We start from the raw sequence: 17,217 nt of genomic DNA, 5'->3' as shown, positions 1-17,217 counted from the left end.
GCCCACCAGATTGCCAGCATTCTAACTGAGAGCAACTTTCCTTTTTTGCTATCAAGGCTGTTGCCCCCAGGATCATACCCCTACCCCTCCCTCAAATAGAAACCAGTTACTCTTACCCAAGTCTCAGAAGGCAGTTGTAGAGAAGAAAAAGAACTGGTTAGAACCAGCTAGGCCCAAGATGGCGGAGGATTTGACTTCCATGGACCTTGAGCCTCAGTATACGCTCATTGCAGTACATTAGCTGCTTAAGTACACACCCACCAGCGCCATGACAGTGGATGATTGCCATGACAACAACAGAAAAGCCCACACAAGACTGGGAAAAAAGACAACTGGCTCCAGCACACCTGGAAGGAAGACATGATGAAAAAAGCTTCTAATAAAAGTCCACATGGCCCGACCTGGAGCTGGAGACGACTGGACCTGCCATCTTGGCTGATGGCTCCCAGCTCAAGTGCTTCTTTCTTTCTCCTCTTTTTGAGAAATAAAGCAACTTTTCACTTTGTCCCTCTGTCTCTGCTGTGAATTCTTTCACAGCCGGGGGCAAAGACCCACACTTTGGTGGGCTTCCTAATTTAGGGGTGTTACTACCTGCTAACACCAGGATTCTACTCTGTGCCCCCCTCTCCCCTGAAAGTCCAAGCTCCCCTTTATCATTAGAGATGGGCTCAGAGACACCACCCAACTGAGTTTCTTTTCAATTTCCCATTCTTCCCTAACAACTGCTGGGCATGGAGCACGCAATTTAAATGTTCCCAGCTGCCCTTTGCTGAGACTTGAGCAAGAGAGAAGGGATTTTGCTTGTAGTAGGAGAGGTCAAGGCCAGGTAGAGGGAGGAACTCCCACTGTGGTCAGAGTGGGCAAAATGAGTAAGTTTATTTCTTTGGCAAATAATTCTTGCTCAGCAGAGAGATCAATAACGCTGTCTGCAGTTTCCATGCCAGAGAACAGGGGCTTCTGGAAGGCAGTGATGGTAGCAGCATTAGCATGGATAATCTCTAATTAGAATCCAGTGCTGTTGGTCTTGAACATGTTACTTAACTTCTCTGAGCACCAATTTCCTCATTTGTGAAGACAGTATGATTGATACTCTTTATTCTGTAAGGTTATGATGAGGAGTGATGGAGAAAAAACATGTGAAAGAAGATACCTGCCACAGTGACTGCCGATGACCATCGCCTGATACACGTTTGTTTCTTGACTTTCCTATATCAACCAAGCCCACTTTGACCAGCCCTGAGAGAACTTTATCTTCAAGTGACACCGATTTTGTACCTTACACGTGCCAGGCACGGAACTAGGCGTGTCACACACCTTCCCACACGACCTCGAGTGTCAGGTTTTACTGATTCCCATTTTCCTGTGATCCTCTTTATGGTGAACTCCACCCTGCGGCAGACCATTGTGACAAAAAGTCTCAGATGCAGAGGCGCCAGACAGCAGCGACTGTGGGGCCGAGCTCACTGCTCCGACCTGTGTACTTTTGCAGATCACCAGGAACCTGGGGACTCCAGAAGGGATGAGTGCGCCAAGTGCCACTGCCCCCACTCCTGTCTGGGGGGGCCCGACACATTTGTCCCTTCATTTAATCCGCACAACAGCCCTGTGATGCGGATCCTACTTTTGTCCCCATTTCAGAGACAAGGAAACTGAGCCTAAAAGAATGAAGCAACTTTCCCAAAGTCACTCAGTTGCTGGGCAGCAGAGCCAGGACTTGAATCTGGATGCAAAGCAAAGACATACTTGGGGTTTGTCTGGTGAAGATACAACCGTGGCTTGTAGCTTTCAAGTGTTGTACACTCCTGGCCCCTTCTTCCCACAAGGAGACCCCACTCCCCAGGACTCCCACAATGCATCATCCTGTGACACAAGGACCTTCTCAGAGCCACCAGTCACCCCTGCCCCCTGCCCTGTGTGGGGCTGCAGCCCTGGCACCCACCCTGTCCTCTCTGTCTCTCTCTGCACCCCCAGAGCCACTAGCCAGGGATAGGCAAGAAATTATTTTCTTTGTCCCCGTGATCTGTTTAGGGGAAGTGCTGGGGGGTGCTTTTCCACTGTGAATAGACCAGCTCTCTTACTCTCCCGTCGTGAACTTCCTGCTTTCTGCGCTGTTGAGATTAGATTTCTGTCTGTGATAAAATAAATGTTCCTTGTGACTGCTCAACTCAGGACTGCTAAGAAATAGGGGCTCAGCTGGAGACATATCTGGCTACCATCATTATCATCATCATCTGATATCTGCTAAGTCCCCAGAGTGCCTGCCCCAGACTCGGGAGTGCTCTGACAGGACAAATTCAAGAAAGGTGGAGTAAGCTTCCTGCCTCAAGGACACCAACATGCAAACCTCCACCTGCAAGTCAAATATCGCAAAGCCTGGGGCACACAGGTGCACTCAGTTCTCTAGGAGGGATTCATGGAATGGGAGGGCACATAGCAACCACCAGGAGGGCTTCTTAAAACAGAGTGCTGGGCCCCACCCCCAGGGACCACGCTTTGAGACTCAGTGCACTAATCACACTCGTACCAACAGCACTTGGATACTCACACCTGTGCGCCGATGCAGGTACACGTTCAGACATACGTGATCAGACGCTGGTCCTGCCAGCTCTTCAGCATCCGCTGGCCCCACTCTCCCCCTCACACTTTGGGCTCCAGCCTGTCCAGGCTATTTTTTTTTTTTTTTTTGCATTCTTCAAGCCCTGCTCCTCCTGCCTTGGGAGGAAAAGGAGGTAGAAGAACAATAAATCAAGGCAGAAAGGCAGAAATGCTCCTGTGTGGTATGGACAGAGAATGGCACCTGCCGTATCAGCAAACAAATGAGGTTCATGATGCGGCCACCAGGCCATCAAGCCACCAGCCACTGCGCCGTGAGGGAACTCAGGATGGAAACAAACAGGCTGCCCTCGTCCCAGTCATCAGCCACTGCTGCTGTCCCCAGAGGTGCACCCTGAGGGGATGCAGGATGGAAAAAAAAAAAAAAAACAGGATACTGACCCTAAATAGTTGAGATGCATATCAAAGGGATAATTTCAATGCGCCCAGACTCTTGCTTCTTCCCATGCATAGAAAAGTGAGTGCTAAATCCATTAACTCGAGATGCTTGGTTTTTTCTTTAATTAACAATAATCTTTTGATGTTCTAACTACCTGGTTTTTGTTGCAAAAGCCCCTTTATATCCTGGCTCCTCCCTCACCTCTTTGGAGCAGTCCCTCAGAGCTATCTGAGAGGCTGTCTTCCAGGCTTAAGTCCTCAGCAAGTCCAACAAATAAAAAAACAAAGGTAGAAAGGGCCAGGGAGGGGACACCATGGTACAGGTGTGTGTCCTCCGCCCCGATCGTAAGTTCTGCTCCCAGAGTTTAACGCAGTCCTTGTACTAGTGAGTGCTTGTGACCCTTTGTTGAACTCAACGGAATTTGAGGCATCTATTAGTCCAGTTAGAAGGACCATCAGAGAAGAACACGATGGAGTTCTGATTTCTAGTCCCAGCCACAAAGCCGACCACACCCAGACATCATCTTCCATATTGAAGGCATCAGCCATGTTTCCCCATCCTGGGCAGAATGATTGGAGTGTTTCCAAATGGAATTAAAGCACTCACCTGGAACACATCAAGCCTGGGAATTTAAAAAGATGCAAATTTCCCATCACTCTTCTTTCTCCCACCCACTGAGCTCTTCATTAAACTGCACTTAAATTAACATCCCTTTTCTTCAACAAGACCCAACATCACCACATAAAGCTGACAACCTTAGCCCTCTTCACATAAGAGACTGTTTACTTTTTCCTGAGAGTGAGCAGTGAGGGTAAGATTAAGATATGATTCCAGCAGAATTTCTAGAAAGTAACTATCTAAAATTGATATCTGCAGATTTCCCTTTTTTGTCTTGTTGCGTGATCTAATTTAGCAGCCCTCAAAGTGTGGTCTGAGGAACCCTGAAGGTTACTGAGACATTTTCAGGGGATCAGCAGGGTCAGAGCTATTTTTATAATAATGCTATGACGTCATTTGCCTTTTTCACTGTGTTGACATTTGCACCAATGGTACAAAAGCAATGGTGTGCAAAACTACAGGCACCTTAACACAAATCAAGGCCATGGCACCAAACTTGGGCACAGTCACTGTCCTTTACCAGCACAGCACCTTAGTTGCCAGTTTCACTTAAGAACATCTTTAATGAAGTGGTAGAAATTAATAGTGAAAATTATTAATTTTATTTAATCTCAATCCTGAATACATTTTTTAATATTCAGTGTGAAAAAATGGGAACTGTGCATAAAGTACTTCCGCTGTACTAAGGTTTTCTCAAAGAAAAGCATTTGTGTTTTTGAGCTGCAAGCTGAACTAGCCACTTTTTTTCATGAAATATCATTTTTCCTTGAATGAAGATTGACAGACAAATAATGATTCAGACTTGACAGATGGCAACTATTTTCTTAAAAATGAACAAAATGAGGTTGTTGCAGCCAGGAAAACAGCTGACAGTATTTGTTGCCAGTGACAGAATTTAAACCCTCAATTGAAAATTGGAAATTTGGAAAATATGCATCCTTCACCATGAGCTTGACTTATTTCCAATTGTTAAAGACTTTTCTAATGAGATCAGTGGTAATATTAATATGTATTATTTTTGATATTGCATAATGAAATGTGTCAGCACTTGGAAGATGATAATAACTCAAAATCAGTATTTCCCAAGTGACAAATGCATGACGTTACAACATTAGGCAAGGGAGAAAGATGCATTTGGAGTGTAACACAGACCAAAAGATTTTAATATTACTGAGTAAAAAAGTTCATTGACAGGTTTTAGATTCCACATTGCAACTGACCTTTAAGAAAGTTCCACTTGTCAAGTTTGAGGATAGTATCAAAAAAAAAGGTATCCACAATTTTCTAAAATGCTATTAAAATATGCTTCCACTTTCCAACTCTATATCTGGGCAATATTGATTTTCTTCATATATTTCAACCCAAACAACATATAACAGGTTGAATACTGAAGCAAGTATGAGAATCTAGCTATCTTTGTAAGCCAGACATTAAAGAGATTTGCAAAAATGTAAAACAGTGCCACTCTCCTCTATTTTTTTGTTTAAAAATAATTATTTCAATAAAAATATTATTTATGTTACAGTTCAATTAAATACTCAGCTATAAATATAATGAAATAGGAACAGGATCTGTATGCTGAAAACTACAAAACCTAGATGAAGGAAATCATCTAAATAAATGGAGAGATATACTATGTTCATGGTTTGGAAGACCCAATAGCTAACGTGTTAATTCTCTCCAAATTGATTACAGATTTAGTGCAATCCCAATCAAAATTCCAACAGGATTTTTTGTAGATCTAAGCAACCAGGATCAAAAACCTATTTGGAAATGTAAAGAACTAAAGTAGCCAAAATAATGTTGAAAAAGACCAAATTTGGAGGATTCACACTACCCAACTTCAAGACATAGTGTGAAGCTGCAGTAATTAAGACAGTGTGGCACTGGTGAAAGATAGATACATAGGTCAGTGGAACAGAATACAGTCTAGAAATATACCCACACAAATATGCTCAACTGATTTTTGAAAAAATGAAAAGGCAATTGGATGGGAGAAGTACGTCTTTTCAATAAATGGTGCTGGAACAACTGGGCATCCATTAGCAAACAAACATGCAAACAAAAAATGAACTTCAATCTATATCTCAATGGTATCCAAAAGTTAACTCAAAATGGATCTTCTGTCTAAATATTAAACATAAAAAAAGTAAAATTCTTCTTGAGCTTGGGTCTGTCAAAGAGTTCTTAGCACAATCCAGAAAGAAAAAAAAAGTGATAAATTGGAATTCACCCAATTAAGAACTTTTGCTCTGCAAAAGAATTAAGAGAATGAAAAGACAAGTCAAATAGGGAAAAAATATTTACGAATCACACAGCCAACAAAGGCTAGTATCTAGAATATATAAAGAACTCTCAAAACACAACAATAAGAAATAATCCAACAAGGAAATAGACAAAAGATCTGAACTGACATTTTGCTGAAGAGCATATGTAGATGGCAAATAACACATAAAAAGGGTGCAACATCATTGGTTATTAGAGAAATACAAATTAAAACCACAGTGAGATATAACCACACATCTATTAGAAGGGCTACAGCAGACGATACTGACAATACCAAGAACTGGTGGGGATGCAAAATGGTACAACCCCTCTGAAAACAGCCCGGAAGTTTCTTACAGAGTTAAACATATGATTCCTGTAATCCCATCTATAGTAATTTATCCTAGAGAAATGAAAACTTAGGTTCCCGTGAAAACCTGTACGCAATTATTGAGATCTACGCTCATCTTGATTTCTGCCGTGATCTCATCAGGAAAGATTGGCTTTGACCCTAAAGAGAATGGAGTGGCCTTTGCACAGTGTCCACAAGAGAGACAGGACTGAGTTGTGTGCAAGGAGAAGGGCTTTGGGGGCTGAAGAGAGGGGAGCAGCCTGGACCCAATTCAGGGAGAGTGGGGTTCCTGAGACTGGGGGGGCACAGAGAGCAGCAGGTTTGTGAACTACTCCCTTTACCTGTAAAATCCTCCAGGGATGCCTGTGATGGCTGCAGACTGAGCACCCAGCCAGGGGAGCAGCGGGCAGCCTCTCCTGGGGCTGAGCGTCCTGGGGAAGAACATGATGAGGGATGTTTTCCAGCCAGGCTGCCGCAGCTCAAAGTCAGATTTTAATCGGCTTTTAAAAAGAAAGGTGACATTTCTTGTACTTTCATGACATGGAGCAAGTTCCTGCTGGCTCCACTGATGTTAGATGGAAAATTCAAGGATAGATGAGATGGCCCAGGGTGAGCATTTACCCTGAGAAGAGAGCTGAGGGTGGTGTCCTGGCGGGAACACCATTTACAGAGCTTGTGGAAGACAGAAGGAGCAGTCACAGGACCAGAAGGGGAACTGGGAGAGCTTGATGTCACAGAAGCTGTGGCAATGTCACTAAGTAGGAAGCACTCAGTAGTTAAGTGCTATTTATTCCAGAGTTCCAGCAAGATGGGGACTGAAAAGTGTGCACCAGATTTGGGAACATGACGGTTCACATACATGATGGGGCAGGATCCAGATGGCTGCGGATCAAGGGGTCCACAGGGAACAAGGATGTGTGTCCCCTCACAGCCCAGAAATGTCAGCTCCACTGGCTGAGCAGTCAGCTGTCACCAGAGCAGGGACAGGAAGCCATCCTGGTTCCATCAGTGATGGGAGAGCAAGGTGATCTCAGTTCCGAGACGCCACCAGTAGGGGATGACCGTCTACCCCAGGTGGTAGTGTCATCTCCATGAAAGATCAGCCCTATGACTAAATGGAAAATTTATGCAGAGGAATGACAAATATCCTAAGCCTGGAGGATGTATCCCAATTTCCCTCTCCTATCTTTGTTGTGTGAAAGGATGTGGAGGTAAAGAATCTGACCCTTTTGTTGCAAATTCGTGATGTGTTGAGAAGTCATACTATGCCAGTGACTTTGCCCTGCCTGTTTCCATGCACCCTCCCATTTAATCCTGCAACAACACGTGGAATAGATACACCCACTTCACATATGAGGAACCAGAGAGGTTGGCTTGCCCAAGATCACAGGGCCAAATAAGTGGCAGAGCTGGAATTGTACCTCCAGGTGCTTTGATTCCAGGTCTGAGACTCTCTCTGGCACAACACAATTAGGAGGAATTACTCAGAGAAGATTCCCAGCTCCCTCCTTGTATGAAAAATGAAGAACTCCTGGGACTTGGGGCTTGGACAGAGGAGACACCTTATTACATTCACACATTCTGCTGGCAGGAGCTGAGCGTGCAGGCCCGAAGACCAAGCCGTGCTGTCCCCTCCTCAAGGGACTTACCTAATAAAGCCTCCTGCCTGGACAGTCCTGGCTGCTCATCTCTAGAGTGTGGCCCTCTGTGTTCTTGGGGTGGCGCCTTGTAAGACAATTACGGAGCTTGCTCCCTGGGCTGGGCGGCAGACTTTCAAGGAACAGGAAGCCTGGACCAGTGCGGAGGAGGTAGGGAATGAGTGGCATGTGCCTCTCAGAGCCACCCACCCTCATCGAGGAGACATGGAGGCGTCCTGGGGTGACAGTATGTTATGGCACGGGGGGACCTCCCAGAAAACATCCACTGGGGACAGGGGTGGGGGAGGTGCCGGGGGCCTCCTCCCTTCCTTGATGCATTTGTCCCAGGTTCTAGAAACTGCCCTGGCTAAGGCTCTGGGCATGTGATCCTCTGAGGGATGTGCCCAGCCTCCGCTGCCCCTCCCATAGCAGAGACGTGGTGGAAATTGGAAAGAGCCACAGAGCCAGATGGCAGACTTCAGGAGGTCACAGTTAGGAAGACTCCACCTGTTTTTAAAGCAGCTTTTAAACTCAGACAGCCTGGATTCAAAGTCCAACTCTGCCCCTTAGCAATTGTCAGTTTGGGGATGCTTACTTTACTTCTCTTGGCCTTGTTTCCTCATCTGTAAAATAGAGGTAATAACAAGGCCAACTTCATGCTCACAGGAGTTAATGCACATCAGGTGTTCAGCTCAGCACCTGGCACATAACATTCAGCAAATGCCAGCCATTTATTGTCATTATCCTCATCATGAGCGCTCCATGTGCATCTCACAATGTGCTCCCAACTGCATCGGGACATCAGCTGAGCGATTATGGAAAAACAATAGCTCTTGGGAATCTAACCAAACCCCAGAGGCAGCTGGACGGCAGTGGCAGCAGTGAGGCTGTAACTGATTCCTCCTCCAAAGAGCCATTATCTGCCCCACCTCCAACATACTTACTCGCTCTCCTTCCCCCAGGGAAATTCACTGGTCACCAGAGTTGACAAAGCCAGAGAGTTTGACTGGTACCTGGAGATGCCTGGGACCCAGAGACCCTAAGACCAGTACACACACCCGTGCCCCTGGAGATCCTGAATCAATTTGGGAAGAGATTAATTTGGGAACATGCATCACTCACCTCCCACGAATTTTAAGGCCTCTATAGATGTCCTGGGCCTAAGGAATATTTTTCTTTCCACGTCTAGATACTGCTTTTTCTCTTACCTCTCCCCAACACACACACCTCTGCACCCCCACAGATCCATTTCTGCCCTAGGAAGCCAAGAGAGGAGGGAGAGGGTCTGGTTCCTAAGGAAAAAGCAACAGAAATGGCCTAAGCCCTAACTTTCTGCCCCAAGGCCTTCTTCTGGGATACCACCAGCTTCCTCTGGTGCGCAGACATCGCTGGTTATCCTCCAAAGCAAGTGTTAGCTCTTGCGTGGGGACCGGCCAGGGACTGCCTTTCCTACTTCATCTAGGTGGTGCCACGCACCACGCCGACACGCATGAAACAGGAGTGGAAGTCACATGTGTCCCTTCTAAGCCAGAGCGTTTAGGAAGCGTATGTGCTTTCTCCAGCTTTTCCTTCCTCTCTCCGCTGGCGGGAAGCAGATGATAAAGTCACCAGGCTGCAAGAACCTGAGTCCCTGAAAAATCCTCCCGTGGGTCAGACATCCTCATTGGACTGTTAGGTAGATGAGAAATGAACTTTGATTGGGTCACGCCATGAGATTGCAGGAAACTGTGGGGTGTGTTACGGTGGCTGTGCTACCCATACTGCTAACAGAGTAAGCCTGGCACCTGCCTTCTCCCCATCCCTTGTCGTGTGGATGGAGGAAGAAAAAAAAATCAGAGGAAGGACTTCCTCTAGCATTGACATGGGAGACTAAACAAACCTGAGGTGTCCAAAGGCCAGGCCCACTGGGGCAGGCCTGGAGAATTCTGTGCTCATGGTTAGAGGTGTGTGCGGGGTGGGTGCTGGGCAGTCATCGTGGGATGACAATGGTTGCGGTCAATCTATTAAATGTGGGAAAAATTAGTGCAGAGCAAGAAAGGCTAGATCTTTCAGAAGAGGCCAGTGGGACTATCCATCCAATTCTCTTGGAAATAGTTGAGTAAGCCTTAGGGTTTCTTCGTAAACATGCCTTTTGCTGAGCTGGCAAAATTAGAGGTAGAGAAAGAGGAAGGAGGAAAAAAGGACAGGCACTGGACTGCTTGTCCCCGATCCCATCTGCTTTGTGAAGGCTCCCCGCCCCTTTAAGACTCATTTCAAACCTCACCTCCTCCGTGAAGCCTTCCCTGACCTCTCAGGTGCGGCGGGTGGCGTCTTCATCCATGTTCCAAGCAGTGTTCGCACTGAATCACAGCTTCCATCACACTGGGTCACAACCATGAGTTCCTGAGGACCATCGTGGTGTCTGTGCCCTCTGGGCCTGGCACGAGTACCTGGCATAGAGTAGGCACCGATATGGTGGGCGAATGAATAAATAAATGAATGCATGATTAAATGAGCAGAACCCAAAGGTGAGGAACCAAAACAAAGAAGCAAAACTAAGGATGTGTGGGCACCTGGGTGGACAATCTCAGTTTTCTACCTCGGGCACCAGTAAAACACCCAATGACAAATTGTTCAGGTCACACAACTTTTATTGCTGAAGACCATTGCTGGGGGATACTGGGGCTGTGAATTTTGCCCCCCCCCACCCCCCAGCCTTAATGACATGCAACCAGCCCCTTCAGACTCTGCCCAGCCACACTAGCCAGCTCCAGCCTGCTCTTCCAGAACAGTCGCCCCAGCAGCCACCTGCCTGCTCTGGGTTGGGCTGGGCTGATCTGCTTGGACCCCACCTCTGGAAGTCAGAGCACCACCAGACAGTCCTAAGGAAGGCAAGGAGAATGGGACTGCGGGAGGCATGGGTGCCCCAGAGAAAAGGATGGGGGACGGTCCAGGACTTCAGCTGGTGCAGAGGCTGGGCGTGCTGATGGCCTGCAAAAGGGGGTGACTAGGATCCTTCAGAAGGGCTGTTTGGAGGGCCTGGGGACAGAGTCGGCTTTCCCTTCGTGACAGTTTTCATGACAATGCTATGTCTCTGGAACGACTGAGACATTGAAAGGTGGAGAAAGCTGCGAGGAAGCTCCAAAGTCCGAAGACGGCCGCGGGTGTGAGAGATGCCGGTCCACCTGGATGTCCCCAGGCTCCGGGGGCCCACGGAGAAGCAGTGTCGCTTCCTTTATGCCCTTGCAGCCCCGAGATGCAGCAGCCGTTGCGGCTCTCTTTGTGTTGGATTTGTCCGCCGGCCCACGTAGGATTCACTTCCCTGAGTATCTCAACGGGACCCCTTCATCCAGTCCCTTGAGGCCAGGAGCATTCCACGGGACTCCAGAGCTCAGCTCCCAGAGGTCCCTCGGAGTTCTTGGGGTGACTGATGCTAGCTCTCTTGGCTCCTAGAATTTTTGGAGAATCTTTAAAAATACATCTACTTCCCTTTCTTGAATATATAAAAAAAATGAAATGAAATTTGCCTCCAGCAGCCTGTGACCAAACAAGGACAGTGAGCCCTGCTCACAGTGGTCAGCAGGGACAGCCACGGCACAGCCCCGCTCTACACCAGTGGCACCAGCAGGACGGCTCAGAGAGGGCAGGATGCTGGGAATGCCAACAGGAATATCTTCCCACTAGGGACAGTGCAGGCACTCCATGAAACCTTTCACTGTCCCTTGACGGCAGTGATGGCTGGGCCACCGGGTGGCTGCCCATTCTGGGCTCATCTGAGTCAGGGTCAGAGGAGCAAGAATTCCTGATGTGACCTTCCAGGCCCTTCCCTGGGCTCTGCCTCCTCCATCTGTTTTGGACACCCCCATGGGAATCTCCACGGTGCCCAGACAGTTATCTCCAGGTGATTTCCAGCCTGGGGTTTGGGAAGAGTTGACAGCTCTCCTGGTTTCTGAAGACCTTGGGAAAGCGGTGACACACACATATACCCTGGCACACATGCACACACACCCACACGTGTGTGTGTTCAGAGGCAGCAGACGCTGAAGGTGGCAGTCATGAGAGTATCTGGTGGCCTTTAGCCCGGATGCTGCTGCAAATGGCCCGGTCACTTTGGCCAGAGTTTTCACAGCAGCCAGTGCCATCAGGTGGAGCAGGACAGCTGCTTAAGATTTCCGAAAGCGCGCCTCACTCTGAAGAAGAGAAGAAGGAGGATGGGATGAGGGTGGGCCTGGTGGGCCCAGAACACAGACGCCGCAGGTCGAGGCTCAGAGCCTAAAATTCAGCCCCGCTGTCGCCTGGCACTGCCTCTCGGAGAAGACGGGCAGCAAAGGGGCAAAGAAGGAAGCTGGTTCTGAGAAACCTGCCACACTGGGTTTCTGGAGTAGCCCTCCCCGTGCCCACCAGAGCTCGCACTGCTTGGCCCACTGCAGAGAAGAGAAGGACGGGCAGAGCACCCCTGCCCTGCGGCTAAGAGGCAGGCCCAGGAAGGGAGGGGTGGGGCTGGTCCAGCAGAGGTGGGGGTGGCTCTCCATCTCCTGATGTCCAGTTCCCCAGGAGACCAACCTTCTGCCAAGGAAAGGAGGCTTCCTACTCTCAGTGGCCTGTGTGAATTACAGCTCGGCCACCACTGGGGAGAAGAGCGTGATACTGGGGCCAGCACCTAGCCCATCCCTTTCCCAACCCTCTGAGCTCTGTTTCACAGGATGACAAAGTGGGGAAAGAAGTACAGGTAGCTGGGGTTGGCCCAACATTTGACTCTTGTCCTGGTTTTCTGCACCTTCTGAACATCCCCAAGCACACGGGGGTGAAGGGACCTTGCTGAGACCCTGGGGAAAGGCCCGGCCCTCTTCCAGGCACCCAACCTTTGGAAGTCCCCGTCTGCTAGGTGCATGCCCACCGCGGGGCGCTCACCTCCATCTTGCTGTATATCCAGGGAAGGACTTCGGTCACTTTGGTGTACACGCCGGGTTTGTTTCTCTGGCCACAGCCTGTGCCCCAGCTCGTGACTCCTGTCAGGTACCAGCGGTTGTTCTGCTCGCAGACCAGGGGCCCCCCACTGTCTCCCTACAGGGAGGGGTGCACTTGTCAGCAGGGTAGGGGAGGCGGTCTTCGAGCAGGAAACGGTGGGCACTGATTCTCCCTCCGACTCCAACACCCTAGCTTTCTCCCACTCCGCTGGTGTCCTGGGACCTGAGCCCCACCCTGAAGCAGCCTCACCTGGCAGGAGTCTCTGCCTCCCCGCAGGTCCCCAGCACACATCATCCTTGGGGTGAGGTAACTGTCGTAGACCAAGTAGTCATTACACTTCTTGAAGTCGATGATGCTGACCTGCACCTCCCGGAGGAAAGGGGATGTCTTCTCTTGAGTTAAATGGGGTGGAGGAGAGAGGATGGGAAGAGAGTGAGACTCCAGGCAGCTTCATAGCCTTCCAACTGCTCATCCCAGGCCCCAGAGTGGCAGCCTTCTGGGCATGGAGGGCACCATTCCCGTGGTGGGCCACCCAGGAAAATGGGCACACACACCCTGGCACCAGACACAACTCACTACACAGATAACAGAGACACACACATACACAGACAACTCACAGGCCTATTGGCCCGCCTTACATGCTGCACAATGCTTTTCTATATTCAAAGCACTGTCAAATATATCACCTCATTTGTTTTTGGTAACTATGTGCCCTGAGAAGGGCAGGTGTGATTAATCCATTTACAGAGGGAGATATAAAAGGCTGAAGGACTTGCCCATAGTTGCACAGCTAGTCACAGAGCTGAGATTGGGACAAGGCTGGTCCTGGCCAGTCACCACTCCACCCCACGAGCAAGGGCAAAGCGGCCGATCTGAGTTTCAAGAGTCTCATGGTGAGGCCAGCCTGGCCACCGTGCTCTCCTGCCAAATATACACAGCCTACAGAACTGACACCAGACAAGGCCACCCTGTGATCGTGATGAAGCGAAGCAAAATAAAACCACTTCCTAACCTTGTTTCAGCACAGACGAAAACAAGGTTGATCAAACCACAAAAGGACCAGGCGGTCCCCTTTCCCAGCCAGGATGAGTGTCTGCTGCTCCTTTATCAACTACAGATTGAGACTCAGTCTACTCTTAGCTCCTTTTAGATGAGATTATTAAGATAACCACTTATAGAATTATCCCTGCTTCCTGAAAGCATCTGATCTAGAGAAAAGCTCTATTTCTCTGAAGCCCCCCACCAAACCATCCAAATACTGTAAGTCCTTTCTAACACCCTCTTGTCCAGACACCCCATGGTTCTCCCTGGTGTGACTACCCGCCCAGTGCAGGGAGCAGTGAACCGAGCTCCTTCAACTACAGGGGTTTTCCTGGTGGTCTTGGCTGGGGCACTGTCACACCGACTGCTTTGATATATACACAGGTGTATATGTACACACACTCATTCACACCCAGGCCCATGAATCTACATGTCCAAACCCTCATCTAGGAAGACCGTGCTCTATATACCCTGACACACTACCCACACACACACCATGCAGACACACGTGTACACACACACACACACACACACACACACACAAAGTCTAGCATCTGTCTCTCACCGTCTGTCTCCTTGGTCTTGCCAAAGCCTGTGATCCAGCAGGTCTCATTGAGGCTGAAGGTCTGTCCATGCATGGGGAGGCAGGCAGGGTGGACATGAGCTGTAACAAGACCTCAAGACATCAGTGAAGGGACAAGGCTGGAGGTTTTGAGGGGGGCTGGTGCATGATGGGACAGGAGTACCAATGTCCTAGGACCCCCTTCTTGCCCCCAGAGTGGTTCTGAATCTTCCAGACCCTTGAACCCACCAGGCAAGGAACTCAGTCACTTTATCTAGACCCTCTAGCCTTCAGGGTGTTGTCAGAGTCCCCCAAACATGCCAAATTTTCAGTAGGTACCACATGGGCAGATGCATATGCCTTGGAAGCTCCCCTCTGCCAAGCTGACATTGGGTGGATGCAGGTCTCTCCGCACCAAGAGTGACTCTCCTGGCTGAGCCTCTTCCATGCCCAACCATCAGAGCAAGGAGCAGCACAGGCTAAGTCCCAGGTGGGACTGCAGGGCCATGGAGTCTCAGTGGTGTGTCCTGCCTGGGCTGGGGAGGGCACCTCCTGGTCGGCCAGGGCTCGAGGCTTTCCCTCCAGGGTGAGACAGCCTCTCCAAGTGGGAAGAGCCCACACCGTTGTGTATCAGTTCCCAAGCCCCTTCTGAGGACTAGAGTCCCTAGATGGACTAGGGCATTGGCCACCAAACTCGAATTTGCAAGAGGGAAGTAGCTGATAGAACATTTGCAGTGTTGTCAACTGTTAGGCTCACTGCAGCCCCTGCACCTAGAACAGTGCCTGACACACACAGCGCTCATGCGGAGGAGGGGAGGGAGGGAGGAGAGAGATGGAGGCAGAATGAATGTTAAATTCTTCTATAAATTGGGAGTCTAACACATTTGTCTGCTAGAGCGTAAACAAACAAACAAAAAAAAAATGAAAGGATGGCATCAGTTACTAACCCAAAACTGCAAAACATGACATCTTAAAATCATCTGCGCCTATTTTTGAGATACACAGTTTTAAAAACACGGAACACCATTATGTATGCCACTTGTTTTTTTACGGGGCAATTATATTTATCGGTGAGCTTTCACAAGTTTTCTCAGATAGTACTGTGACTTCAAAGTGCTTGGCCTACCTAGTGAGTTTAAGAAAATCTGCCCTGATTTCTCAACCAAAAATCAGGGCATATGGTCTGACCACAGAAACCTAAACTGTGATTCTTAGACTGGAGATACGCTTCCTGCCCTGGGGGTGGGGTGGCAGGGGTGCTATTAATGAGTCTGGATGGGGAATACCGTAGTGGGTAGAGCATAGGCAATGCCATGAAGGCTTTTTTTTTTTAACCTCTGCAAATCGAGTATGGTTTTAATACAATTTTAAGGCAAATTTCTAGTAGTAAAAATGCAGGTAGTAGGAAAGTTTGATAATTTTTATTTGTATTTGGAGAATTACCTAAACATTACATTTTTCAAAAATATAGATAATAAAACATAGAAGACATATTTCTCTAGATATCTAGATTGTGATAAAGTAAGTAACACACCAGACATTTTTAAAGATTTTTGCTATTGGAAGAATGGGTATGGTGGTTTGACATAATAGCTTTAATTTTGTTTCACAGACTATTTAATTTGATTTGGAAGTCCAAATAATAATGGGGTTTGGAGTGATGGCAGGTAAGATCTGGATGGTTAGCCAAATGGAGCCTGGGTTTCACAGGTTGGGAAGGCCTGTCCTGGTCCTGCAGACGGCCTGTCCCCTTTTATGTGTGCTTGAGGGGCAGGGTGGGGCACCAGGGCAACTGTCACATCATAGTTCAGGCTCCACAGACAAGGCGGGGAGGGGCAGGAGGGCAGCAGGAGGGCAGGAGTGGGGTGGGGAGGGCTCACCCTCGGGGGGTGTGGCTCCTAGTAGGCGGGGCTGTGAGCTGGGTGTCCTCCTTCCCGCACGACTTTGGTGAGCTCACTGCTGACTCAGGACCAACACTGCCTTCTTAATTCATGTGCCGAGAAAGGCCAGCTCACCGGCCCAGAGCACCAGAAAGGCTGAACGAACCCGAGAGCCCTCCAAAGCTTCCAGAAGCTTCCCTAGCCTGCCAAGACTGATTTGGTGCCCCCATCTGTGCCACCACTGCTCCCCGGGGTGCCCCCGACATCACATCCCTCGCTTCTCAACGGCTGTTTGTGGGTGTTGTCTATTCTGTGCTTTGCTTTGCAACTGCAGAGCTGCTCATGTAGAAGACACACAGTATTTGATACATGAACAAATACCATGTACTGTATGCACAACACACTGAAGGAATGTGCAATACAATATACAATACAATGAAGTAATGAAGACTTTGATTTCCTCCTGAGAACTTGGGTAGCATTGCCTTCCTTCCATTTGGTCCTCAGCTCCAACCTCCTGGCAGTTAATTGTCTGAATGTGTGGGTACTTGCCTTGTGTTTTCAATTTGCCAGCAGCCAGCAGAGCAGGAAGAGCAACTGCTTGGGACCAGACTGACCCGGGGCCAGTCCTGCAGCTGCCAATGTGAGGCCTCGGGGATTCTCTCTCTAAAGCTCCACCTCCTCAAATGTAAAATGAAGCTAATAATAGCAGCTGCTCTGCAGGATTGGTTGGGAAGAGTCAATGAAATTGTAGATGTGAAATGCCTGGCCCTTGTTAAGTGCTCAATATCCCAGTGAAACACTTGGATCTGTTTATCCTGATGAAGACCAGTATCCACACCTTGGCTCTGTCACCAGTTTGCAATGTGAGATGTGTCACTGGGGCAAATTTATTTCCAACATCTGGGGCTTAGTTCCCTGAC

General features: G+C 48.6%; 1 protein-coding gene across 5 annotated transcripts in view; it reads right to left on the bottom strand.

Moving 5' to 3' along the window:
* Positions 1-10,471: 10,471 nt before the first annotated feature.
* The window catches only part of TMPRSS13 (transmembrane serine protease 13), a 46,190-nt gene continuing 39,444 nt past the window's right edge, over positions 10,472-17,217 (bottom strand). For 2 of the 5 annotated variants that reach the window (XM_031670457.2, XM_072954167.1), the window contains 4 exons: positions 14,418-14,516; positions 13,061-13,203; positions 12,755-12,907; positions 10,475-12,033 (listed from right to left, as the gene is read on the bottom strand). In XM_031670457.2, the coding sequence (XP_031526317.2) occupies positions 12,007-12,033; positions 12,755-12,907; positions 13,061-13,203; positions 14,418-14,516 (422 nt within the window). In that variant the 3' untranslated portion in view covers positions 10,475-12,006. Of the gene's footprint in view, positions 12,034-12,754; positions 12,908-13,060; positions 13,204-14,417; positions 14,517-17,217 lie in introns of all 5 variants that reach the window. The other 3 variants (XM_072954166.1, XM_072954165.1, XM_031670458.2) reach the window with 3 other exon arrangements.

This window comes from Vicugna pacos, chromosome 33 (genome assembly GCF_048564905.1).
Source record: "Vicugna pacos chromosome 33, VicPac4, whole genome shotgun sequence".
Lineage (NCBI taxonomy): Eukaryota > Metazoa > Chordata > Mammalia > Artiodactyla > Camelidae > Vicugna > Vicugna pacos.
The sequence above is the reverse complement of the archived record's forward strand: the minus strand, read 5'-3'. Positions and strand labels throughout refer to the sequence as shown.